The sequence below is a fragment of the Myotis lucifugus genome, unplaced genomic scaffold, assembly GCF_000147115.1.
Source record: "Myotis lucifugus unplaced genomic scaffold, Myoluc2.0 scaffold_54, whole genome shotgun sequence".
NCBI classification, from domain to species: domain Eukaryota; kingdom Metazoa; phylum Chordata; class Mammalia; order Chiroptera; family Vespertilionidae; genus Myotis; species Myotis lucifugus.
This window is the reverse complement of record NW_005871102.1, coordinates 1,924,033-1,950,984: the sequence shown is the minus strand read 5'-3', so window position 1 is coordinate 1,950,984 and position 26,952 is coordinate 1,924,033. Positions and strand designations below refer to the sequence as shown.

Sequence of the window (26,952 nt, the reverse complement as noted above, 5' to 3'; positions counted from 1 at the left end):
CAAATACTATGAAAGTCAGAAATGGGGAGTCAAAGAGAAAGAGTTGGCTGGAGGCTTCCTGGAGTCTCAGGATTGGACTGAGCTTTGAAGGATGCAAGGATAGAGAGAGGCAGAGGGGACAGGATTTAAGAAATCCTCTTGTCCCTTGCTTTTCAGTTGATAAATATCCTATTATCATATTGGACTCTTCTTGAGTGATGATTGTTAATGTGCCTATAATTAGCTCTGTTTCTCTGTTTATATCTGACCTTTTTTCCCCCAATTCCTCTGGTGCCTGAGAACTAGTCTTAAATATCCTCAGTGATGGTGCAGAGGCAGGTCCCCATCTGCGCTGTCCCCACCTTGCTCCGGGATGAGTCACCACAGCGAGCGCCTGACCCAAGTCCCACGCACTTGCCTCTGGTCCTCGTGCACATGCAGTGATGAGCTTTCCACCTCCTGTGGTGTTTCTTATGCCAAGTCAGGGCATCCCCTCAGGCAAGCTCCCAGGTGACAAGGACAAAATCATGTCGAGGCACCTGACGTGCCTTCGAGTGGGCTCAGAATCAGCCCTGCCTTTTAACCAAGAGACATGAGGGAGCTTCCACCCAGGAAGGAGGAGAATATCCCGGGAGGGGCAAAGCTGAAAGGGAAGCAGGCTCCCCGCAGAACTGAGAAAAGGCACGCGGGCATATTCCAGGGCTGGTGATGGGAACTGCACCAGGGCAAGCATGCTGCCACCTCACTGACCTGTCCACATGTGTGTCCATGTGTGTGTGCACGTGTGCATAGGAAAAGGAGAGAAAGAGAAGAAGAAAATAACGAGGTAAGGGAGGCCACAGTGATGAGACAGAGAAGAGAGAAATGACAGTGGAACCACTGGAGAAAAGGAGGAGATAGTCAAATAAAAGCAAAAACCCCAGAATCTGCTCTTCTCCCTTGTGTGTGACTTTGCTTTGATTGTGGACATGAAATGGACAGTTCAGGCCTTCCTACACTTGGTTATTTGAGCTAACAAAATATTCTTCCTGCCCATAAGAGGGTCAGGAAAAGCATCCTTGTCTTCATTCTGCAGTGGGTCTGGTCCACACCTCTAGTCACCGCACTGTGCCTCCCTCTTCCTGGGTGAAATGGGAACACTCAGCCATTCTACTGCCTCTCTGGAATCCTTAAAGCCGCCAAAGATAGCGTTCGGGTTCTCCAAAAAGGGCATTATGTTTAATGCCAAGATTTACCACGTTAGTAAGGGAAGGAAAGTGTGACTTTTGTACTTCAATAACATATGATTAGAAAGCATAAACAAGTATTTATTAGATTGGGTTTGTTACGTTTTCATGTATTTCACCAAGACTTGGCACCAGCCCACCCCTGCACCTGGGACCCACCGTGTGTGTGTGTGTGTGTGTGTGTTTGTGTGTGTGTGTGTGTGTGTGTGTGTGAGAGAGAGAGAGAGAGAGAGAGAGAGAGAGAGAGAGAGAGAGAGAGAGAGAGAAGATTGGCATGGGAGGAGCACACCCAGCCAGAGCCCCTGGAGATGCTCTCTGTCCCTGCCCAGGACCCTATGACATGGTCCCCACATTGCTGTGTTCCAGATCTCTCCACTCCTCAAGGGCTGCAGTTCAAGACCATCACAGAGACCACCGTGGAGGTGCAGTGGGAGCCCTTCTCCTTCTCCTTCGACGGGTGGGAGATCAGCTTTATTCCAAAGGTAACCCCACCTGACAGCCCGCTACATGGCCTTCTGTAGAGTGTCCACACCCTCCACGTGGGATCTGGGACAGCAAGGAAGGCACTGGCCCATAGCTCTCTACACCACTGAGGACACAAAGGGATGTTCTGTGGGTGTCTGGGCTGTACGTGTGGTGAGGGACCCTGAGCCCAGCATGCTGGCTTGAGGTGACAGAGGATGGATGTGGGAAGCAGCCACCAGCCCCGCTCTCTGCTCAGAAAGCTCTGGGGTTTCGTGGACTGTGATTAGTGAGCCTGAACACCACACCTTCTGAGACCTGGGGCTTCTCTCTAGGACATAAAAAAGCCACCTGAGCCAGTCACGTGGTCAGCCCCGCTTTATCCTGTGCACACAGATGCACCAGAGTCCGCTTGCAAGGCTTCCGTCTCTCACGGCTAGAGGTGCAACACAAAAACACCTTTCGTAACCTATTAATTGAGCAAAATTTCCCTTAAACAAATTACATCATTCATCTTTGAGTTAAAAGTATCCCAAGGTGTGTTTCTGTTCAGTAAAGTCATATTTTATTTTCTTAATCCTAAAACGAACATTTCCACGTTGCCAGCGGTACCTGACTAGTTGTGGTTTTCCAGAGTTTGTTGACCCCACTGATGTTCTTCCTACTGTATCACTCATGGGGGTATAATGTTTAATCAGACTCCTTCCCTCTGGCTTCATCTTTCAATATCAAAGAACATTTTTTCTGTCATTCATCAGATTTAATGATACATGACACATTGTTGGCTAATAAGACTGTGATTTCACCATTCTTAGAGGCATGAGCTGTTGGAGCTACAAAAGACCTTCAAGTTCACAGAGTAGACCCTTCATTTTACATCCAGTTCCCATAGTTTATAGAGACAGAAACTCTGTGAACTTAAACTTACACAGCTAGTTGGTGGCAGGCTTAATCCAGGAGCCCAAGTGTCCACGGCTCTGTCCACTAATCCAAGAGGCCCCCCTCTGCCATGTGGATGTAGTCATGTCATGGCAACCTAAATACATCTAAACAGACATTCTGTACAAATATTTTATTATATGTCTTATTTGTGTTCAAATGACCAGTAAAGTTTGACAGGCAGATGAGTTTATAATGCAGAGAAAATCATGCCACCCTACTGCTCAGGCAAGAAAAAAACTGTGCCAGCCTTGCCTGTTTTATAAACAACATGTGACAAATAAGAGGGGCTGGCTAGGGCATGCCAAGGTCAAACACATGGCCACAGAGAATAATTGTGTGATCTGTGGGTTGGGGCCACTGAGCGGTATGTGTCACACTGATTTCCAAGAGTTTGGCTCTGAGGAACATACAGGGCACTCTGGGTAGCATGAAAAGAGACCAGAGAATAGAGGAGAGGAGCAGTGCCACAGAGAAGTCCTCTTGTCCCCTCAATTTCCAGGGACACACATAGAAAATTGTTAATAGACAGGTAGGTAGGTAGATACTCAATCTGGGACCCAATGTCATCATGTTGATCTTTCTCATTTTCCCTTCTACCATTTTTCTCCTTCCTCTCTCCTTTGTATTATTCTTTGTTCCACACTTCCTTTTTCTCTTCTCTGTACTTATAGTTGGTTGTGTCACTGACTCCTAACACATCTGGGTGAAGAGGAAACAAGACATTGACAAATTTGCACCCTGAGTAACACCATGAGAAACTCCAGACACAGCAAAATACAGCTCTGCCTCATTAAAAAAAATCTGCAAACATCTTAGTTTGGAAAGTGTGTGTGTGTACACAGAGCTGTTTACACTCATACGCAACTCTTATATATAGCCAAGAACATGCTCATCAAGATGAGTGCAAACTGTAACCATCAACCTTCTCATCTTTGGCAAAAGCTAAGCTACATCACCTCATGACTAATTTGTATTGGCAAATTCAATAGACTCAGGAAACGCCAAAGAAATGTTCTTGAAAATTGGTTTTCTCCATTTGCCAAAGCCTCCTATAGGGGTGGCCTTCTCCCTGAGCCTGGTGAGACTCATCCCTGGCCCCAGACACTCCGCTGTCCTCATGGAGGGGAGAGGAGGAGTCATCTTTGGCAAAAGCTAAGCTACATCACCTCATGACTAATTTGTATTGGCAAATTCAATAGACTCAGGAAACGCCAAAGAAATGTTCTTGAAAATTGGTTTTCTCCATTTGCCAAAGCCTCCTATAGGGGTGGCCTTGGGCCTTTTGGTGGATGGAACAAAACCAAAAGACAGAGCCATCTTATATTTGGCGGGAAATTCACCCGCACTCCAAGTGTTAAATCACAATTCACAAACAGTGGAACACCTTTCTCTCCCAGTGACTTTTTTCTCTGCATCTCCCTTCCCCCACCCAGAACAATGAAGGAGGGGTCATTGCCCAGCTCCCCAGCGATGTCACATCCTTCAACCAGACTGGACTAAAGCCTGGGGAGGAGTACATTGTCAACGTGGTGGCCCTGAAGGAGCAAGCCCGGAGCCTCCCCACCTCGGCCAGCGTGGCCACCGGTGAGTGCCTCCTGCCTGGTTCCCGAGGCTACCCCTGGGTCACTCACAAGGAGGAACTACAGGCTTGTCGGACATCTCCCAGAGCTGAGAACAGCATTGGTACCTGCAGATGGAGATCCTCTGCCAGATGCTAAGCAGAACCTCTTCCTTACTGCTTCTTGCAAGCATAGGAACTTGGGAGGGTATTCTGTGGAGAAATTCTATGTTAAGATGTCCAGTGTGTTTCTCCCAGTCTTACTCATCAAGAGGTCTCATTTGTCAGCTCCTAGTATCTTGAGCTTTGGAACCTACATGAGATTTAGAGAAAGTCATCCAACGCTTCTTAATTCACTTTACAATGGTGAATAATAAGAACTCTGTCAATGACTTGACATGAGGGTTAAATCAGATAATGCATGGAAAGTAATCAGCACTGTGTTGATGAGAGTGAGTGCTCAATACCTGGTATATACACATGTGCTCAGAGAACACACTTAGACATGAGAGTGTAGGGAAGCGTCATTAAAGACCAGGAGTATAGGTTGGGTCACTGTTCAAGATGAACTTAAGTTTATTATTTCCTCCCCACAGTTCCTCTCATGCAAGATCTTTATTTCTAGGTTTGATTCACTCACTGCATCGTGTTTTGCCTTATTTCCTTGGCTAACAAAGGCTGTAAATTAGCAATTATAATGCATATGTGTGTGCCCTCACCAAGAATTTTTCAAAAGTTATAAATAGCATCTGGTATCTTGTTTGTTCTGATTTTAGGGATGGGAGGAATTGAGACTGGAAGGTTAAGCAACTTCCCCTGTGAGTAAATGAGATAGGCGAATATTGGTACAGCTTTATTTTTCATAAACAGAAATTGACACTGAAGAAAGCCAGTCAGGAGTCCAGGGCAAAGGCCGAGTTGGCCAGGATAGGGAGCCACAAGGCTATGTAATGAGACACATTGCGTTAGTGATTCATGCTTTGCTCATGGATCCACACTGAGCGGTATCAGGTGCTGAGGCTTATGCTCGATAGAGAAAACACTGGTTTAAAACTGTTGTGGAATTAGGTTATGTTCCATCAGAGCACTGGGGTTCCATGGCAGCATCCCGAGGCCAGGACAAGGGGACATCCAGGCTTCTGACCACTCTGTCCGGGCGCGCCACATCCGCCAACCACGGCAGCTTCACTGTCATCTCTTGTACATTTTGTACAGTCATTTAAGAGTTTGTGCTTTAATTCCTCCTCCCAAAAAGAGGCTTTTAAACCAGAGTTCTAGACCAAATGTGTTTTAGAAGAAACTGCACAGCCATGAAGCCTGCAAGTGCTCTGCAGGAATCTCTCCAGATGCCGGGCGGGCTCCACATCTTTGCTCCCCAAGGTTAGCTGGAGCCTGAGGTTGACCTTTTCATCGCGTGTGTAGATTCTCCTTTCTGATGTGGAATGTTCCTTCCTGTGATTGGATAGTAAGAAAGCGTTAGTCGGAAGCAAAAGACGATGAGAAGGCAATGGTTCATCAGAGGGCCCAGGACATTACAGTAGCAGAATGTTTTTCTTCCAAAATATAGGATGTTCCCCCAAAATGTATACTCACACTTTGAATAATTATAAAGGCAGCATTTATTAAAATACATTTTATTTTTAACATTGAGCGATCAACTGTTACAGTGTGTATACATTTTTGGGGGAAACCCTGTATTGACAGCACTTACAGAAGGTAGTCCAACACCACCTTAGTCTTCTCCTTAATCCACATTTTTACATTTGCAGGATTTTTTGGTTTGGAAGTTTCTTAAGAGGAAAATGCAAAGTTCCAGACCTGAAAATGTGTGGTAAAGCTAGGGAGAATTGTTTTTCCAAAAGGAAAACATCCTAGTTAATATTTTGGTGTTGTGTTCAGAGTCATGAAGAAATGGAAAGAAGCATAATTATTCCAGTTTACTTTCTGAGTAGGACCTGTGTTTGTTTAGAATTTTGGGCCCAAGTTGAAAGCAAGCTGACCCCTCCTGGCTGGGATGGGATAGCTCACGGAAGTGGCCAAGGAAGGGCAGAATCCAAGAGCAGAGCGGCTGCAGAAAGTACGGTTGCTCCAAACCCTGTCTGCTATTTTTAGAAAATGATTGTTTAATTATTTCCTTCTGCTAAGGTCTGACCTACACTAACCCCCTCCTGCGAGGCTCCAAGGCCTCATCAGGCTCTCAGACTGGCTTCTTGCAGGCAGGTCATTTTGGGAATGCAAATTACAAGACCTCCTGCAGCTGGAGCACTCAGCTACACAGTCACACTCTCACAGGGACAGTGCCTTAAGCCTAGGGTTTGGGGGATGGAAAGAGTTGAAGGACAAAAGCCTTACCTGATCATTTGCATTTCTGTGACATCTTTCTTTCTTCCCCAAGAAGTTCCAGTTCATTGAAACACTTCCCCTTCCTTCTCCTAGATACAGGGGATCGCCCATCCATTCCTCCCATTCATCCAACGCCCATTTCCTGAGTGACTACTATGTTTCAGGCATTAAGCTTATACAGCAGGTAGGAGACCATTTAAAAATGGCCCAACTTATCTAAAAACCCTAAGTACAGCAAGCCTAAAACATCTGGATGTGTTCCGTTCGATCATATTGTTATCCCAGATATGAAAAACAAAACTGCATTTTAACTCCAAACCAGGTGGCACCACAATGGTCTGCCGATTTTCATTTGGGCTATTTGTTACTAGACCCCAAATCCTAAGCTGCTTAATAGAGAACAAAACTGGTTAGACCCAGAAAGCGGGTGGGGCGACCAGGGAAAGGCCCAACTCCGCAAGACTGAGAGGCTTGGGTCGGACTGAGACCGGGCCCAGGGAGACACTCCATCTTGGAGACAGCAGGAGGCAGTCCAGCATGGGCAGATGACAAACCAGTCTCAGGGCTCTCTGGTAACGAGGAGGAAAACTTTCTTAACTAGCTGAGGCAGGGAAGAGAACTTACTGGAAGGACAGTGTCTCATGGAAGCCCCAGGGCCAGAAATGGATGGGGGCCTCATGAAAGACTTGAATCAGAAAATGGAGAATTGGGAATCGAGTTCCTGTCTCTATCTAGACGCTCCTCTGAGTCACTCATTTCTGCTTCTCTCTGTACTTCTGCTCCTAAAACTCTGTCCCCAGTTCCCATGGGGATTCTCTGCAACACCAGCGGGGTGTCCGGTGTCCTGCAACTCAGCTCCATCCTCTCTGCCCAGGGAGAGTATCGGCCACCACAGGGGAGGGCTCAGTCCGCAAGGCTGGCCTCCACTTTAGATGCCAGTCGCTCTCATGGTCACACTCAACTAAGCAGAGTCTCTGGTTCTAATTCCAAACCCATGAACAGTATTAACAGCAATCAGCTCCAGTCACTGAGTAATTCAAAGCAGGCCTGGTGGCCTTGCAGACATACCATGAGGAGTGAAGACCATTTTCCATTCTCCTCACCAATCCTTTCTCTCTCAGTTTTCCTTCTATATTCTCTCACCTTCCCCCACACCCATCATCTAATTCAATGTGCACAGGATGAATGGTGGGACCCCTAGGAAACCAGCCAGGTTTTCGAGGGTAACACCACCCCACCATAAGGTCCCCTCAGCTGCTCAGTGCCAGCGTCCAGGGCTCATGAGGGGCTGCGTGTGACTGCAGTGTCCTTCTGGCTCAGGAATGTGCAAGAGCAGGTGGGGAAAATAGCCCACAAGAGATGGGTCCAAAACCAAGGTCCTCTTTTGTCAGAAGAGCACGTTTCCCTAAAAGGCACGTTCCATGTCAACAATGCAAATGTCTGTTGGCTGTTGGTAGCGTCTTAGCAGCTGTGTTGACTGAGTTGCTCGCATGGCTGAGCAGGAACATCTTTTGGATACTCATGATGCCCCATTTGGCAACTGTGTTGGAAGTCTCAGGTGTTTAGATGAGGCTGATAATTTCATAGATCTTTCCTCAGAGCTGGGCGCTGGGGCTCACGCCAGAAGCTCAATTCTCTGTCCAGACAGAAGCAGCCCTGGCCCTCTCAAGCCAGCCAAGATGGGAAAAACTCAGCCTGGTGACAGGAGATACAGGAAACTGAATTCCGGTGTCAGTTACCCTGCTTCCAAACTGCATCCTCCGAAAAGAGATGTCTCCTTACTGTGCCTCCTTCTCCCCATCTGTGAAATGGGATCATAACACCCATCCCTTCCCTGACTGATGTAAGGAGAAGGGAGAGAGCTCATTTCTCAAACGTCCTTCTGTTTGATCCTTCTCCTTCAGTCATTGACGGGCCCACGCAGATCCTGGTGCGAGATGTCTCCGACACCGTGGCCTTCGTGGAGTGGACTCCCCCTCGAGCCAAAGTCGATTTCATCCTCCTGAAGTACGGCCTGGTGGGCGGGGAAGGCGGGAAGACCACCTTCCGGCTGCAGCCTCCCCTGAGCCAGTACTCAGTGCAGGCCCTGCGGCCCGGCTCCCGCTACCAGGTGAGCGTCAGTGCCGTCCGTGGGACCAATGAGAGCGAGGCCTCCACCACCCAGTTCACGACAGGTAAGGCTGTGGCGGGGCAGAGGGGTGACAGGGGATGAGCCAGCGGTGGTACCATCATGGCAAGAATGGTATTCGTGGGTGAGAGGATGCGTGCTGGGGCACCCAGGTCACCATGGTCATTGCAAGAAGGAAGCATGAGATTTCGGGGCCCCTGGTGACACTGCGTCACAGTGGAGGGCCACGCGTGTACCCGTGGTGGGAGTCATGTTCTCGTCCCGCCCGTTACCAGCCAGACCTGGGACCTGCTCTAAGCCTCGTCCCATGGCTTCAGCTTTTTCGTTTGTACAATGTAAATTGTCTTGAAGATGGTTACACATCCATATGACGAGCCCAAATGGCAGTTTGGGGAAGGGGCCCTTTTATTGCTGCTTGCAGAGATTGTTGTAATACTTCTGTAAGTCCATCATGACTGCACGGCATGATGGCACCCCCTGGATTTGGAAGGACCCTCACCTGAGATCCTGTGTCTGCCATTCGTTTGTAAGTGTGACCTCGAAGGCTAGGGGCAGACTGGCTCCCTCCCACAGACAGCGGGCGGAGTGAAGCAGGTCAGTGTCCCCGTCTTGTGATGATGCCAGCCCCTCCACCCCCAAAACTGTCGGGACTCTTAAAGAGCTTCACCGACAGCCGGGAAAGGCCAGGCCTCTAGGGGACCTGCTCCCCGACTCTCTCGGAGCCCATGGCTGGACTCCACCCCACCCAGGTGCCAATCAGATTTGTTACTGAACATTCCACAGCAACCCAAAATCACTCAGGGCCTCGCGTGCAGAGCGACCTCCATAGTGACCTTTCGGGTGAATCCAAGGTCTGCCCTTCCTGCCCCACCCCACACCCCATACACAGACCACAGCCTGCTCCGGTGCTGGGGCCTCCCATGGGCTACAGTCCTGCATTCCTTTTAAAATTTAAAACAGGTTTTGTTTGAAACGTAGTTTATTTGTGCTTTGCTCGGATAAGGAGTTCAAAAAGGCAGGAAAGGGGATGAGAGCCCTTGAGCAGCAGATGAAAAGCAAGTGCTTGATGTTTAGGTTGACAAGATGGAGGCAGGATTGGCTGGTGGCCCAGAAAAATTCCAATCAAGACGATTACATTCTGCTTCCGGGAAGCGGCCCTGAGTCTCGGTTCATTGCTGCATGAGTCTCTGTTGCGGGTTGCCTGGCAGATTGGCAGATGTTAGGAGGCTGCCTTCGCAATGCGGCCTCAGCCCACACCTCCAACCTGCCCCTCTCTGCTCCGGGGTGCAGGGGCGTGGGGAGTGTGGGGATAGGGAGAGTGAGCAGCTTTGCCCATAAGCCCTCAGGGCTGGGGGTTGGCAGGTGCCAGCGGAATGATGAGTGTGCCTGGCCCATCGCGGTAGGGCCCTCAGTCATTTCAGAACTCCGCTTAAATTCACATTAGCCAAAGTGCTTTTCCAGGTGATGGCTTCGACACCAGGCGAGCACTAATTGCACAGACAATTAAAACAGAGATTTGCTTCCTGCGTGGTGAGTGGAATGTTAGGGCTGCTCAGAAAAAGCAAAGAGCTCAGATGGAAGCTCGCCGAGGCCAGTGGCAAGAGAGCGCCAGCCCGAGGACACCAGAGGCCTGTCTCTGCACCTCCCTGCCCCACAGTGGCTCTGGTTCTAGTTTCAGGAAGTTCCTGAGACCCTTCCTTCCTGGGACCCCTCCCTCTGAGCACATCCCCAAAGCACTGAACACAGCCACCACGGCGTTTGGCCAACCAGCAGCTACTGCTTTAACTGAATGCACAAACTCCTATTGAACGCTGTTATGAGTTGAACTGTGTCCCCTACAAAGATGTGGAAGTCCTGATGCTCAGTACCTGTGTATGTGACCTAATTTGGTTGATCGAATAAGAGGTCATTAGAATGGGCCTTATGCCAATATGACTGTGGGAGAATTTGTCGTGAACTGGGGAAAGGAGGGAATTTGGACCCAGATGGACATGCATACACGGAGAACACCACGTGAAGATGAAGGCAGGGAACAAGCCAAAGGTTACAGGCAAACCAGCAGAGAGAGGCACAGGACAGACTCTCCCTTACAGCCCTCAGAAGGAAACAACCCTGCCAACACCCATCTCAGACCTCTAGTCCATGGGACAATACATTTCTGTCGTCTCAGCCCCAGGAAACTAACGCAAAGGCCAAGCCACCACATGGGAGCCACAGCCTGCTCAGCAGTGAGAGCACCTGCCACCCTCCCCCCACCTCACCTCCAGGACCAGCTGCCTTTAGGCGAAGCTGTTCCTGTCCCTGAACCGCCTCCTCCCAGGCATCCTTCAGAGCCCCGCAGCTGGGATATTTAACAAGGCTTTTCTAACAGCTTTAAGGGAACAGACAAGCCAGAGAACTGCCAGTATTCATCCAGGCACCTCACATGCACTCACTGAACACCTACTAGGTGCCAGGCACTGTCCCACGCACCAAGGCTACAGAATAAGCGAGCCAGACAAGGCCCAGGTTCTCATGAGTTACATTCCAGTGGGGACACTGGACAAGGAAGAAGAGAAGAAACACACAGGCCCTTTCAGCCATGAGCATTATGCTGAGAAGCGAAATGGACGACCTAGAGAGAAGTTCAGAAACATCTGTCCGAGGAGATATTTAATCAAGACCTACGTTACCTAAGCCAAGTGAGGATCCAGGAAGAGCATTCCAGGCAAAAGTAGCAGCCGGTGCAAAGGCCCTGAGGCAGGAATCGCGTGATGTGTCTCAGGGGCAGGAACAGAGGCAGCGCAGCCGGAACACAGTGAACGAGGGGAAGTGTCACACCGTGTTGTCTGCGAGGCAGGGGGCTGATCACACAGAGCTGCCGGCCTCCCTTAGAGTTCCTAATAGGAAGCGAGAGGCAAGTTTTCAGCAGGGAATCACTGGCTTTACTTTACGTTTTAGAGATTAGATGTGGCTGCTACCAGAGCCCCAAGCCCCAGGTTACCCTGGAGCCCCCACCGGACATCTGCCTTTGCCTTGCCCCTGGCTTGCTGACAAGTGGCTGGGACCAGCCTAGCAGCCAGAGGTCAGGCTTCAAGACCATTTCACTCCACCTCTTCTGACATCATGGACATTGGAAATGACCCTAATCACAGGGCACAGGCCTTAAGGCAAAGCAAACAAAAACAGTTTCCAAGGTCTGGGATTTTTGAAAAGCAGATACAGGACTCAGCCTGAGCCATAAGCCTCAGCTATTGTCACTGCAGTTCCATTCAGCCCGGTCCAGCCCCTCATCCCAGCCTCTCCTCGGGCGTGGGACTGAGCGCTGTGGGGTGCAGGGAGGTCCTCACACATGCCTCTCAGTCCAAGCTCCTCTCTCCACCCAAGTGCTGCAGGAGTAACACACAGCCCATCGAAAAGGCGCAGTTTCCGATGCTAAAGCCACACTGAGCAAGGAAATGTTTCTCAGAAAAAGTAGCTGCAAAGACCTAAATCTGCCCAAAGTCTCACCGAGTTCCCATCACTAAACGGAACACTCGTCACCCTGAAGCTGCTCGCAGATGGAGTCATGCACCCGTCTTCCCCAGGAGCAGCCAGGGGACGCTGGCCTGGCACTTGCCAATTGAAGCAGGTGACCCCAGGCTTCCTCAGAACTAGCGGCTGGCCCACTGCACAGTCCAGTCCACGTCTCGACAACAAGACCTGTTCGCAACGTTTTCAGTGGTCGTTTATCCTGCCAGCGCCTGTTACCTTGTTACCCTGCAGCGTGTCAGTGTTCCTTTTGCCAAAATAAGCCTGAGATGACCAGTCCTGGGAGAGAGAACCAGCCCCCAGGATTGTGGGAGAGACCACAATGGCAATGGTCTCTTTACTGCGTTGGAATTATTGGACCCCACAGAGCAAGCATGGGGGGTTCCCTGTTGTTGGAACTCAGAAAGCGCTTCGGAGGCAATGGGAAGTCCGCCCAGGGCTTGGGCACCGGTTTTTACACCAGGCCACGCACATCATTTGCATCGTCTAATCTATACAACGATCTAAAATGTCAGTACTATTAGCCCATTTTACGGACGTGGACATCAAGGCCCAGTGAGGTGACAAGTAATTGGCAGAGTTAGGGCTCAAACTGAGGCCTGACTCCAAAGCCCACGTTCTGTCCACTGTCTACCACATCACGCAGAACAGAGTTTATTCTTGCATTATTATTAATTCTTGCATATTTTCCCATATGAACAACTGTCAAGCTATTTTTGCCCACCCCTGTATATAGCATTTTCTAACTGCAAACCTTCCAGCAGCATCTGTGCAGGTAAGCAGGGAGGACAGCTTCAGAATCTTGCTGTCAACAAGCCTCCTTTCTGTTTGGTGGTCAAACGTGAAACTGCGCTAGTCTAGTCCAGCTCCCTCACCTGCACACAGTTTCTCCTGCCAGCACTTGTTACCTTGTGACAGGTGTCTCTGGTTTTGTCCTGTCCGGGTTTTTCCTTGCTTAGTTTCAAGCTTATGATACAAACTGGTTCAGTTTAAATGTCTAGAACGCCGCTGGAAATTCCGAGTGGAAATGGGGGAAGAGTAAAGTGTGCTGATAACTAACTCCTAAGCAAAACTCTCCAAACTCCCTGGAATGTGTGGTGGCCAACCCGGCTGCAGGGCAGCCTGGGGTCACTCACACAAGAGGCAGGGTCAGGAGGTGTGGGCTGTCACTGCAAAGCTTGTTTCTGTTCAAGATGCATGACAAATGCACATTATCCCGTGTGATCTGGGTGATGTCTGACTCTTTTTTAGAGATTGACGCCCCCAAAAACCTGCGGGTTGGCTCCCGCACAGCCACCAGCCTGGACCTCGAGTGGGACAACAGTGAGGCGGAGGTTCGGAAGTACAAGGTTGTGTACAGCACCCTGGCAGGCGAGCAGTACCACGAGCTGCTGGTCCCCAAGAGCGTTGGGCCAACCAGCAGAGCCACCCTCACCGGTGAGTGAGATCGTGTCCACACTCTCACAGCTCTCTTCCCGCCCACCTACACCACCGCCAGATGCCATTGATTTAGTCTCTCGCATGCCTAGCATATCGCATGTGTCCCCTACTCGCCATTGCACGCCATCGCCTGGTCTCGGACCCTGTCACGTCCTGTCTTACATGTCAGGGACATCCATTGCTCTTGGATAAACACCAAACCTTAGCCAAGCCCACACGGCCTGCCTGGTTTTCCTGCCATCTTCTCCAGTCTCCCCTCCCTCCCTGCTCCAGGCCCACAGGTGTGCTCCTTTCAGTCCCTCACGCACCTTGTCCATTCCCGGCAGGTCAGGTCCCCTGTCTGCAGCCTCATCTCGCTGGTCACCACTCCCCTCCCAGGACCCTGTGTGTCCTGCGCACCGCGCTGGGTGATGCAGTTGTCAGTGTCCACTCTCCACCTAAAGCTCTGTGGAAGGTGGACTGTGTTTGCTTCTGCTCGTCATTGGCTCCCCAATGTCCAGCATCTAGCACTTACTGAGTTCTAAATAAGCGGTGGGTGGATGGATGGAACTTTAAGTGTTCACTGTGACTGAGAAATAGTGATAAGGTGAGAGGCTGGTGGGGCCTTATACACCCTGTCTAGAATGGGAGTCACAGGGATTTTTAAATAAGGTGAGGTAAGGCCTAGATCTGTGCAGCTGCAGCATGGAGAAGGGGCGAGGGGAGCAAGGACAGAGGCAGACACTGGTCACGAGGCCGTGCTGGAGTCAATGGCAGGGATGATGGTAGTGTGGACTAGGACGACGCCCAAGGTCACCATGATGCCTGGCTGGGAGCATTCCCTGTCCCCATGGAGACAGGGGCCCAGCCAGTGCTCCTCCTGGGCTTCAGACACACCCACCCAGGAAGACCCACCTGGTGGACTCCACTGACAGGTAGATGACGGGAACGCAGGGCGCGTTTAATATGTGACGTGCACAGCAGCCTCGGATGAGGGCTGCCAACGCGCCCGCACACACAGCCTCTGCTCAGTGTGCCTTGGCTTCCTACCGGAGCACTGGCCATCTTAGCCGACGGGAGGCACAGCAAATGGTCGCACAGTAAACAAGGGCAGTGGAAGCAAAGCTGTTTCCTCCTGAGCTGGAATCCCAGGCTGCCTTGTCCAACGAGGCCGGTTAAAGCAAATATAATAAATGCGCTTTCCAGGCAGACGCACTTCTGAAAACACTGCCAGGAGACGCAAGGATATGCTGACCAAGCAGGTTAATGGGGGTGAATTAGATGTAGTGGGAACAGACCAGCTGGCGGAAGGGCTTTTACCGAGAGCTGGAGACATTCACAAAAACTAAGCTAAACCAAAAAGCTGAAATGATGCAGCAGGGAGCCGATTCTAAGCGCAGCCCATCCCTGCCTAAGCCTCAGGCTGGTTTGGCAATTAGCACTTTCCAAGGATGATGGCTAGTTGTTAGGATGGCAGATACACCATAGAATCATGAGAGAGATAGAAAAGAGCGCAGTCACATTCCAGTCATTATTTCCCTCAACCAGGAGAAAAAGACTCTAACTTCATTGACCATCAATGTTATTCCAGTCACCTTCATGTAGGTACAGCTCATTTCACCTTCAGAACACCCCTGAGGGTTGTTGGCATCCCCATTTTATGGATGTGGAAACTGAGGCTCAAGGCACTTGGAAACTTGCCCAAGTTCACAAAGCCAGCAAGGGGCACAGCCCTGACTCCAAGGCAGTTCCAAGTCCTCATCAAAAGCCTCCCGCTCCGTGCTGCTCCTACTGAAGTAGTAGGCTGGAAGGGACAGTCAGCACGTCAGTGCTGCAGACTTACAAGGAAAGGAAAAATTATTAACAACGAGAGGGCTTGCATAGTCCATGTTTTTGTTAGAGTTGGGCTGATGAAATTAACCTACAAATATATATTGCTCATAATTATCGCAGGGAGTTCGCAGCTGGGGAGATTTATAAAGGCAAATGGCTTTGTGTGACTTAAGGAAACTATGTCTGTACTTGCTGAGATGCAAGTTACAAGGACTGTTGGCTCTCGAGCTGCCTTCTGGGGGAACAGAAAGAAGGACCTTGGCTGAGGGGAGGCAAAATGAGGGAGAAGCTCCGCCCCCTTTTTTTCTGGTTCTAAACACAGTCATTTGCATTTATAAAAACAAGACCATGGGCAGGGTGGGAAGGGCACTCCAGGTCACCTGCAGCAATCCCTCCCTAGGAACTTCAATTCTCCCTGTTCCCACCCTCCCTATCCCCTGATCAAAAAATAATCGAGGCTCCAGGCAGGAGATCCCACTCCCTTTGAGTGCTTTGCTCATCAGCAGTGCCCTCCCAGCAGAGCTGCGGGGAATTCAAGGAGATGCCATGTGCGACTCTCTAACAAACTAGTTCCTAATAGTGTTCTTGACCATTAAACACTCAAAAATTCCCCTTCAGTGTTTATCCCTCCTTCCTTCCCTCCCTTTCTCCTTCATTATTTTTCTAGATCACCTATTGCTTGCAGCCCAGTGCTTGGCATAGTGTATGTGTTCAAGAAGTCATTGGTTTCCTTCTTCACCAGATTTTTAAAATCTCATGAAGGGCAAGGGTGCTGTCCATTCAGCTCACCCTGGTGCCCCGTTCACAGCCATGTGCTTGGCACACAGGAGCCTCTCAATAACATCTGGTGAGTGAGTGCACTGTGTGCCGTAGGAGTTCAGAGCAGAACAGGTTCAGAGGAGAGCTGAGAACAGCGTCACCCTCCAAGCTGAACAAAGGAGGCTCTGTAAGAGATGGAGACCGGCGGTTTCCTACCGGGCAAATTTTCTGAGCTATTGTTAAGAAAGGGAACAGAGCCATTGCTACGCTACCACTTTCAGGAGTTGGATGGGGAGATAAAGGGAGCATTGATAGAGAGCCATGAGCTCTCGAAGACGTGAGCAACCCCTCGGAGCCCCCGGAGTGCAGATGTATAAATGCACTGGATACGCCTCAGATATACATTTCCTTCTCGGGCAGAACTGCACTTTACCTGCTGGCAAAGAGCAGCGCTCACTTCCACACAGGAAGAAAGCTGCCAAAAATGAAAGGAAAGCAGCAGGCGGGAACCTACCAAGCGAGCCCCGCTTCCCCGCTCCCCAGGCGGGAGGCCTGGGAAGAGAGCACTTGAAATTCTGCTCCACGTTTTTCTGGAAGAAGATGATTCCATTGTAAATTATTGAACATTTCATTTAAGCTTCATAAATAAGAAACTCGGATGAAAACATTGCATGTTAGATCCGCTTGGCAACATGTAATTTCTGTCTTACTTCCTCGACCTGTCACCCTTCATCTGCTTCGGAGAATTTCTACTTCATTATAGGCAATTGAAGGTCTCAATCAGTTGCCTGGAAAAGTAGTTTATGTCCCAAAGGTAATCTAATTTCTCCAACCAAGGTTGTGCCTGGGACGCGTGACAGAGATAAATGTGTGCTTCGAAGAGGTCTGGGGCATTGCAATCACCCCATCAATCTAACCAGGGCCTCACTGCCGCCTGGGCTCCCCGAATCTCTGGTTTCATCAGCAAACCAGCAACAGGTGTGCTGAGGACCAGCCTGTACCTGCCTGGGCAACACACAGAAAGAAGAAAGGACCCAGAATCCGGGAATAGTTCTCCAAGCAAGTTAACAAGAATGTTGGCTACTGTCACGATGAGCCACGCACTGCACTTCATCCACATCAGTTCACTTCATCCCCACAGTGACCCTCTGAGATAGATACGGTTATTCATCCGCTTCTACAGAAACTGGCGCTCAAAGACACAAAATTAAGGAATCAAAATGCCCAAGTGGAGAGTGGCAGACCTGAAGGAAGTTTGGCAGACCTCAAACTCCGTCTGACTTCTGAGTTCATACTAGTGTTGACACTCCCAAGAAATAACTAAGGATTAGGAAATGGGTGGGGCTGGCTGAGGAAAGGAATAGATGAGGCCATGCACCCCTGCAGGCGAGCCTGGTCAGCAAGGCCGGGTGGGCTCTGCCCCATCGAGCATGGGGGGATTTATTGCTCAGCCTGCACTGAAGCCACACGGGGGGTGGGTGCAGACCCTCTGACTGCCCCACAGCACCCCGCTTCCATAAGCCAGGCCATTTGTTAAGGAAACATCGCCCCATGCCCTTCCTCTCAAAATCATTCCTGATACGTCAGGGATCCTGAGGGAGTCAAGGACCTCTGGCCATCACCAAAGCCGGGAGGAGTCTCCACGCAGAGCCTCTGGAAGGAGCGTGGCCCTGCGAACACCTTGATTTTGGCCCTCTAGCCTCCAGAACACTGAGAGAGTACATTTCTGTTGTTTTAAGCCGCCCAGTGTATGTCCATTTGTCATGGAAGCCCCTGGAAATGAATGCAGATGGGAAAGGCTCTTCATCCCACCGTGTTGCAAGGTTGTGGTGAGGATCAAACACATGCAAGTGTTCTGCAGAGAATAAATGTTCCATAAATGCAGAAGAGCACGGTCATCAGCCAGGGCTCTGGGGGGCCCACGGGAGATGATGTGATCATGTTGCATTTTTTCTGCAATCCCAGGCCTAATCAATGCGGGTGAGTTTGATGGCCCCAAAGATGTCTACATTCTAATTCCTGGCCCCTGTGACTATGTCACCTTACATGACAGGAGAGCATTTGCAGGCAACCTCTAGCAGCTGGAAAAGGCAAAGCCATGGACTCTCCCCTAGAGCCTCCGGAGGGCATGCAGACGGATGGAAGCATTTAGACGGCAGACACCGTGGACTGTAAAACAATAGACTTGTATTGTTCTGGCCATTCGGCTGTGGGAATCTGTTAGAGTAGCCGTAGGAAATTAATATACCAGTCAAACCAGTTAGTCTGGAAATCAGTGTGGGAGAGAATAGAGACCCCAGATGATTCCAGATGTCCTGGGAGGCTCCCCGTGATCCTTTGTATTGAACCCCCAAAGGATTTCCCCAGAGAGGTTTACACCCTTTAGTTGGGCAGTTTTTGTAATTTTCTCTATCTTCCCAGGTCCCCAGAGATCATCCTAGAATTGGATTCATATTCTGGGGCCCAAATGATCAACCTTGGGAGGGAATCCACAGCAGCAAGGCTCCTGTGTGCCACTGCATTGAAGGCCTGTGCTCAGAGAGAAAGACCCCCCCCCCCTCCCCACTGCCACTCTCTAGAACAGACCAGAAGGCCCCCTGTGGCCTCAGTCACTATACAAACCTCATGTACAACATCCAAGAAAAACTTTAAAGGACTATATCCACACAGTCCTTCAAGAGTGCACACTCCCCCAATCCACAGTTTAAGCAAGAAAGCCGTTCACCAGTTGTCGTCAACCTGAGACTCTAAGTACCACGGAGAGACCTTCCCCAGGAGAGCGCACCTCTGACGGCCACTGGCAAGGGGAACCTGCCTGCCAAGGAGACCAGCAGCAAGAAGGAGGCTCTGCACTGACAGTTAGTCCATCCTGTCGACTTGGCTCAGATCTCCCCAGTGGTGAAATTGGGGTGTCCTGAGAGGTAAAATTAGGGCGGGTTCAGGAAGGACTAAGCACAAGATCTGAACAGGAGTCTAAAATGACTGGCTTCCCTCTTTTTCATCCTTCCTTCCCACCCTTGACAGACACACGGAATAACATTTGTTTCTGCATCTACCAATAGATCTGATACCCGGCACTGAGTACGGATTTGGAATATCTGCTGTCATGGACTCACAGCAAAGCATACCAGCCACCATGAACGCAAGGACAGGTGAGTAGGAATTGGTACAGAATGAGACCAGGCCCCTGTAATCCCAAGGGGCCACGAGGTTTGTCCTGGCAAAGATTGGTGAGAGGCAGTGCTCCCCCATGAGTAGGTCCCTGGGCAACAGCTGTCAGCCTGAAAACGACCACCTCCTGAAACTCTTTGATTCCCTGTGCCTCCCCCTGACATCCAGGATGGAGTACAGGTCTGTGCATGGCCCTCTGTGGTCTAAGGAACGGTCCAGAGCAGAAGTGGAAAATTCCAAATAAGTCGGCACCACAGTAGACAGAATGTGGTATCCGTTAATGTACTACAGAAGCCCTCAGAAAGACCAGGGGTTGAAGGTCTAGACTTTGAAATAACCCATGAAATCTAAGGGCAATGGAAAAGTCCACACGAGATCCTTACTACTCTCCATCCAGAGCTTTTACTTCCAAGTCCCGGGTAAACTTCAGAGTCTCTCTAGTACCTTAGGTACAAACCGTGGGCTGAGCATAGACAATCTCTCTAGAGAACCACGTGGGTCACCAGGAGGCCTCCGATCTAGTTGCCTGCACACCCATGGCCATGTCAGTCAAAATGGCCTCAGGAACAGAGGTGGCCACTGTTGCTAGGAATGGCACAGCCCTACCTGTGGCTCCTGTCTTGCTCTGATCAGCTTATTAAGAAAGGCTGGGAGACAATGAATTTGCGGAGCTTGAAAATCAGCAGCCAGCTGATAATGCCCTTCTTCAATCTGTTTGCCAAGCCCCCAGCCATCTTTCAAAGGGAAGGTGCCTAACAAAATGTGAGCTAAGTGTCAGCAAGGACAAGCTATCCTCATGGTCGGCAGGACTGCTGATAGTATAGAAATCCACAGTGGGGTCGGGATGATTCCAATAAATACTGGCCCTCCTGTGTGAAATCAGCTTCTTATGTTTATCCTCAGAACTTGACAGTCCAAGAGACCTTATGGTGACAGCCTCCTCTGAGACCTCCATCTCCCTCATCTGGACCAAGGCCAGTGGCCCTATTGACCACTACCGAATTACCTTTACCCCATCCTCTGGGATCGCCTCAGAAGTCACTGTGCCCAAGGACAGGACCTGGTACACACTGACTGATCTAGAGCCTGGGGCAGAGTACATCATTTCCATCACCGCTGAGAGGGGTCGGCAGCAGAGCTTGGAGTCCACCGTGGATGCCTTCACAGGTACCAGGGCGGCAGCAGCCCAGCTGCACTCAGGGATCCACGGGCCTTAGTGTGAGCAGGTAGCCCAGGCAGAATGTGGGTAGAGAAAGAACAGGTAGAGGAGACACTAATAAATCGTCAAGAGGGAATGGTTTGAAGTCAAGGGGAGAGGTGAGCAAAGCCACCTGGATGCCTAAAAATTTGTGTCTGATTTCGTAGCCCAGACAGAGGGGCTGATCTCTTTCCTCACCTGCACTAAATCAGTGGGTGACCAGAAGACCCCATGGGATCATGTTAAATCCCTGCCAGGATCGAGGTTTTAAATCCTGGATCTTATTATGAATAACTCACAGAGGTAATGCCGGTCTACCCTTCATTTTTCGGTATAGGCTTGGAGAAAGGAGCGTGGACAGGACTGGAGCTGGTGGAGGTGGAACCTCTGGCTCAGCGGGAAAAGGCGTGGTCCTTATTAGCAAGGAAAGCACATCCCTTTGGTCAGATAGCTCCTCTAGCCAGGTGGCCCCCCTACCTCACCTGTGTTTCAGAACCGCCCATCTCTCTGCTTTGCAGGCTTCCGCCCCATCTCGCATTTGCACTTTTCTCACGTGACCTCCTCCAGCGTAAACATCACCTGGAGTGACCCATCCCCTCCAGCAGACAGACTCATCCTGAACTACAGCCCCCGGGATGAAGAGGAAGAGATGACAGAGGTCTCCCTGGATGCCACCAAGAGGCACGCTGTCCTGATGGGCCTGCAGCCGGCCACTGAGTACATTGTGAACCTGGTGGCCGTCCATGGCACGGTGACCTCTGAGCCCATCGTGGGCTCCATCACCACAGGTGAGGCTGCAGGACTTGACAGAAGGTGGGGACAGTAGCCTTTGACAAGTTAACAAAATTTACCAAGTGAAACACCCAAGGAGCAGGAGACCGCCTCATCCGGCTAAAGAGGGTCTGTGAGCTGTTGTGGAAAAGCCACTTCTTCCGTAGTTACATACAATGCAAAGATGGGAAACTCCAATTTGAAGGTAGGATGGGCCCAATGTCTTGCGGAGGCCAAGGCTTAAATGTATTGGTCCAGAGGTCCTCCCTCTAGCAGCCTAGGACAAAGCTCTAGAGAGAGCTAGTCTGCAAGAAGAAAACCTTCTGCAGTAAGGAGATACCTGTTTCTATTCTGGAGAGCCATCTCTTAACTGCTCATTGATGCAAATGATGCTTCCCCAGAATCAGATGGGACTAGCATTCAACCATGTAGGGCCCTGGTACTCAGAGAACAGGGTTGATTTTCATGTTGTTAGGAAAACACGGGCACTCCGAGATGGATTGGATCATTCTCATCTCATCATTCCCAAATACAGTCCCAAATATTAGTGTGAACATGGGTGAGGACATGTGTGTTGGGTAGTTTGCTACATGCTGACAAGAACTCACAACTGGACAAGTGGATTCAACACACCTGGTTTCCATCCAGCAGTTAAAACATTAAAGTGCACAGTAAAAATGAAATAGAGTTTAGCAAAGTGGATTTTCTCTGAAATCCCTCTCCAGTCAATAGGCATTTTTTTCCAAATTGAATCAAAATTGGCTGCTAAAAAAATAAGGGATAGAGACTGACAGAGCTGGTTTGCCCAAGAGAAAATAGCCATGTTATTTCTAGTTTAAAACAAAGCATACAAACAAAGGAAGCTTCCCAGTTGGCCTTCAAGTAGGTGATAGTTGCTGCACAGGCACAGACCTTGCCAGCTTGACTTTATGTCATTAAAACACCCTCCACGAATGTGGCTTGGGCCACGCCCATGAGGCTGCAGGTGAGACTTCAGCCTGACCATGGTGTTAAGGGTGCCCTACCACTCAGTATGGTCTGGGACACCATTAGCTCTTGGCCCACATAAAACCAGGGAGAGGAATTCGTTTTTCACACTGTGCTTTCTGTCTTTTTCCCACAACCACCGGCTTCCTTATAGGAATTGATCCCCCCAAAGACATCACAATTAGCAATGTGACCAAGGACTCAGTTGTGGTCTCCTGGAGCCCTCCTGTCGCATCTTTTGATTACTACCGAGTATCATACCGGCCAACCCAAGGTAATAAAGCCATTCCATTTCTCGGAGACGAATGGGATTCGGTTCTGGGAGAAGTAGCGTGTCCCAGAGGCTGTCACCCGGCTTGCATTGCCCTCCTCTCTGTGGCATCAGAACGAGAGTGGGTGGGTGAGGAGCAGCCCAAGGCCCTGCACTCACCAGCTCCTTTCCTAAAAGGTGGGACTGCATTCATCTAGAAAGCAGGCCCGTCACCAGCAGAGCAACTGCTCCCTGTTACCCGGGCAGTGGGCAGTGCAGTGAGGCATAGAGAGCCCTGAAAGAATCTGCCAGGAGCCGGGGTCATGTGCACTCCCGAGAGAGTGAAGTCTAAGACTAGAGCCCTGGGGGATGTGTGAAGACCCAGCAGAACCAGATGGGAGCTTGGAGGGAACCACAGTGACAGTGGCCCTATTTCTAGCCAAGCTATGAGTCAGAGGAAGTTGGCCCAGACCTCGCTTGTATCCTGCCAGTTCTAACTGGTGCATGTGGCATTGGCGGAGGACACACTCACTTCCCGGGAGGGGATGGGGTCGTGTTCCAGGTCTGCAGGACCCACCCTTTTCGGCCAGTCCCTCTGTACTGCCTTTATAAAGACCAGCGTGCTAGAAAACCACCTAATAGTTCTTTTTCCTCTGCTCCGGGGAGCCTATAAAATGAGGGGGTGGAGCCAGCATGCAGGGTCTCTAAGCTCCAACATTCCCAGTTCATGAACCTTCTCTCCCACTGAATGCTGAGCCTTTCACCATCAGTGCTTCCTGAACAAGTGCTGCTGGGAGCTCCTATGTAGACTGGACCGTGAACTATGTTGATGAGTGATTCTGCTGAGAGTTAATTATGACTTCTGCTCTTCCTTAGTGGGGCGGCTGGACAGCTCAGTGGTGCCCAACACTGTGACAGAATTCACCATCACCAAGTTGTATCCAGCTACCGAATACGAAATCAGCCTTAACAGCGTGCGGGGCAGAGAGGAGAGTGAGCGTGTCTGCACTCTCATGCACACAGGTAGGCCTGTCTCCCTGGTGTGGGCCAAGTCAGAACCTGACTGAGAACCTGCAGCAAACAGAAGAGGCAAAGCGTGAAGGTGTTCTGGCTGATTCAGAGGTTCCATTCCTGGGCGCCCCTCTGACTTCTGCGTCACGCAAAGCAATTTGCAACTTCTCTCTTCCCCGAGAGTCCTCTCTCCTCCTGACCCCCTAGGGGTCATGCAGGTCTAGGTCAGGAACTTCCTATTTGAAATGTGGCCTTTCAAAGAGCCACAATGGAAGTGAATTTCAGAACAGACATCTGAATCATGTCATCTAATTTTTTAAACAGCTCAAGAAAATTGCACCTCAGAGAAGGAAGGGGTTTGTTATTCCAGTAACAACCCGTGGGGTCATGGAACCCCTCATCAAATATGGCCACAACCACCAAGGAGCTGCTCCAGGGATGGAGGAAGAAGGTGGTGGCCTCCTCTGCCCCTTAGCCAGCCCACCTTGAAGATAGGACAGACTTGCTGTAGAAGACACCAGTGGGGACAGCCAAAGCTTTCTGTCCCTAAGCCCTGATAACCTGACCCGCCCCCCACTTAAGCTTTCGTCCCCCCAGTCCATGGGAAAGCATCCTTAGGGGAACACCTGGATTTCCCTCAGAGAACAGTATTTTCTGAGCGAAGGAATGTAACTTGGAGTTCCTCACTGCTTCTATAGATACTCGAACAAGTACAGAAACAGCACCTCTAAGGCCATGGCCAAAGAAACATCCCTTCAGAAACTCAGAATCATTCTTCTAAAGACATCCCAGAATATCCTAATCCCCCTGGTCTCCTTCCAGGCCTGTGACTGCAGAAAACCCAGCCATGTTTTGGGTTCAGCCTTACCCCTTCCACTAAATTATCTGTGACCAATAAAATATCAAGAAATATTGACCTGAAGTGATACCCAGTGGGTCAATAGAAGCCCCCTTCACACCTTCCTGAAAGTCTTAGAAATTCATGATAAAGTAGGCTCCTTCTCACTGAGGACAACTAAATGGATTTTAAGAGTTTCCAACCCCCAACGTAAAAGAGAGGAGAAACTTAAGTCAAAAAACTCATTCCTCAGCATTTCTTAACACATTTCGTACCGCTCAGGAGTTTTCTCGTGTTTCGCCCGCCATCTGTTAAGGACCGCCCTTGAGTGTTGTCGTTTTTCACGCCCATGAAAAAAGGAGCGAATCTAGATACTTATGTAAATTTTGTTTGGTCCCTCTTCATAGAGGAAAATGTTTTACGCAGTACCATACATTAAAAAAGTACTAGGAACTTTAATTGTTTAATTGTTTTTGTAAATAAAAATGTTATAATTATTGAAAAACAACACCTAAAGTGCATTATGATGATTTAAATAACGTGCAGTTTGCCCAAAAACGTGCGGTCCCTGGCGTATGTCTTAGAGATTTCTATGCGGTACGCAATGTGTTAACAGTGCACCAACCCAAACCACCCTCCTTCAAGTTCAGGCAGCACTATTTTGCAAACTTCCAATACCCAGATTGTTGTCATTTGTTGTTTTAACACGAGGTCTATGATTTTACAAGTTTTGGAAATGAGTATTCCTTCAGGGTCTCAGGCTTCAGCTCAGAGAGATCAAACTGATCAGTGTCATAAGACTTTTCTTTTATTCACATAAAGTTCCGTTTGAAGAAGTCACTGAAGGCCCAGATTAGGGATACAATTCAGATGTTAAAATTATAAAAAAAAAATTTCTTGCTGTTGCTTTGAAATGAGGGACATAGGCAAGCAATAAAAACCTTTGATTAGAGAACAGAACCAGATGAGCAGCACATCATGGCCCTCAAAAGTAAATTACTTGTCAAGGGCGGGGAAAATAAAAGGAGACATATGTAATACTCTTTGTAATACTTTAAGCAATAAAACAATAAAAAAAGTAAATTACATGACATTAAGTTTGAGCTGATACCTAAACTATTGTAATAACATCCATTTCTAAAATAATCCCAAGTTTGGGGAAGGGAGACGTAGAGTATGGACAAATTAGAATAGGAATGTGGTCCTATAACAGCAGACCTGGTTCCCCAACAGGCATTCTTGGGAGAATCTCCTTGTCTCTCATTCACAAAAAGGATAGCAGGACCGAGTACAGAGTGAGCCTTGTGAGTAGAAAAGCAAGAATACATAGTCGGATAGGACTTCAGAGGTAACCTCACTCCCATTCAGTCATTGCACAAGTGTTTACTGAAACTCTACTAAGTTTTAGGAGCTGGAGCTACTCTGCCTCCTTGGAGCTCCCACCACATTCAACAGAGATCACGTCACAAGCCAAGCCCTTACATCTATGAAAGTGCAAATAGCCTGGAAGCATAGTCTCCTCTTCACTAAAGAGTTAGAACAACTTCTATATGTTCTCAGTTTTGCCATCTAGCTTGAAACGCCTAAGACACACGGCCATACCTTGGGACCCCCCACAGGACCTGACAAGCACTCTGCACATAAGTCAGTTAATTCAGAGGAAGATCTGGGGAGAAGAGGAAGGGGCTGATGTAACGAACCAGGAGGGGAGAAAGGAGCATGGTCTCCACTCCACTGTTTTGTAAGGCACAGCAGCAGAGGTGCATTGTGGGTGACAGTATGGGAGACCCTGTGGGTGGAACTACAGGGGACCATTCACGGGACCAGCCTGTAGCTGCTCCTACTTTCCCTGCTGTTCTATTCTGTTGCAGCCATGGACAACCCGGTGGATCTGATTGCTACCAACATCACTCCGACGGGAGCCCTGCTGCAGTGGAAGGCGCCTGTGGGCGAAGTGGAGAGCTACGTCATTGTCCTCACACGCTTCTCAGGTGGGTGTCTGCAGGTCTGCACCTCAGACAGGTAGGCATGGCGGGGATTGGGGCAGAATATAGTATGAAGGTTTAAAAAAAAGGCATATTGTTTATCTGAGGGACAAATTAGAGATTTCCTGCCCTCAAGATGTCCCCAAACTCTATCTACTATGGGAATTGAGAGAGCAGGATCTGAAAGGCCTGAGAAGGGCACATAACCAGGGGCAAATACAAAACTGGAGAAATCGCATTAGGAAGATAAACTAAGAATTTAGCTAAGACTTACCCCAAAACGCTATGAGCAAGAAAGCAGACTTTTCTAGATATTTAAAGAACAAGAAAAACACTAGTTATAGGACCATGCTCAGAGCAGATAATACATAACAGTGACAAAGGACCAAGAACTAATAAACTCTCCTGTTGCTTTGGTCTTCTCTATCCACGTGCAGCCCAAAATCGGAGTTTCAGTGTCTTCTTCACCATGCTTGTTCACCTTATGCTATTTGAATAGTGAAGCCCAAACCAAAATAGTGTTGAGTAGTCCAGGTCTCTAGGCCTACAGAAATTATTTCCCTGCCCATATTACATATGTAC

The 26,952-nt window shown here is 49.4% G+C and overlaps 1 protein-coding gene and 1 long non-coding RNA gene across 2 annotated transcripts in view; one reads left to right on the top strand and one right to left on the bottom strand.

Annotated features, from left to right (window-relative positions):
* TNR (tenascin R) overlaps positions 1 to 26,952 on the top strand; it is a 59,694-nt gene that overhangs the window by 12,078 nt on the left and 20,664 nt on the right. Inside the window, exons 4-13 of the mRNA XM_023754019.1 lie at positions 1,572 to 1,687; positions 4,043 to 4,193; positions 8,415 to 8,684; positions 13,400 to 13,585; positions 19,222 to 19,311; positions 20,234 to 20,497; positions 21,047 to 21,316; positions 22,441 to 22,560; positions 23,413 to 23,559; positions 26,257 to 26,376. Of these exons, the coding sequence (XP_023609787.1) occupies positions 1,572 to 1,687; positions 4,043 to 4,193; positions 8,415 to 8,684; positions 13,400 to 13,585; positions 19,222 to 19,311; positions 20,234 to 20,497; positions 21,047 to 21,316; positions 22,441 to 22,560; positions 23,413 to 23,559; positions 26,257 to 26,376 (1,734 nt within the window). The remainder of the gene's footprint in view (positions 1 to 1,571; positions 1,688 to 4,042; positions 4,194 to 8,414; positions 8,685 to 13,399; positions 13,586 to 19,221; positions 19,312 to 20,233; positions 20,498 to 21,046; positions 21,317 to 22,440; positions 22,561 to 23,412; positions 23,560 to 26,256; positions 26,377 to 26,952) is intronic.
* LOC111826098 lies at positions 5,008 to 6,884 on the bottom strand. Its single transcript, XR_002829348.1, has 2 exons — positions 6,520 to 6,884; positions 5,008 to 5,619 (listed from the first exon to the last, which is right to left on the bottom strand). It is a non-coding gene; the product is annotated as an uncharacterized LOC111826098 (long non-coding RNA).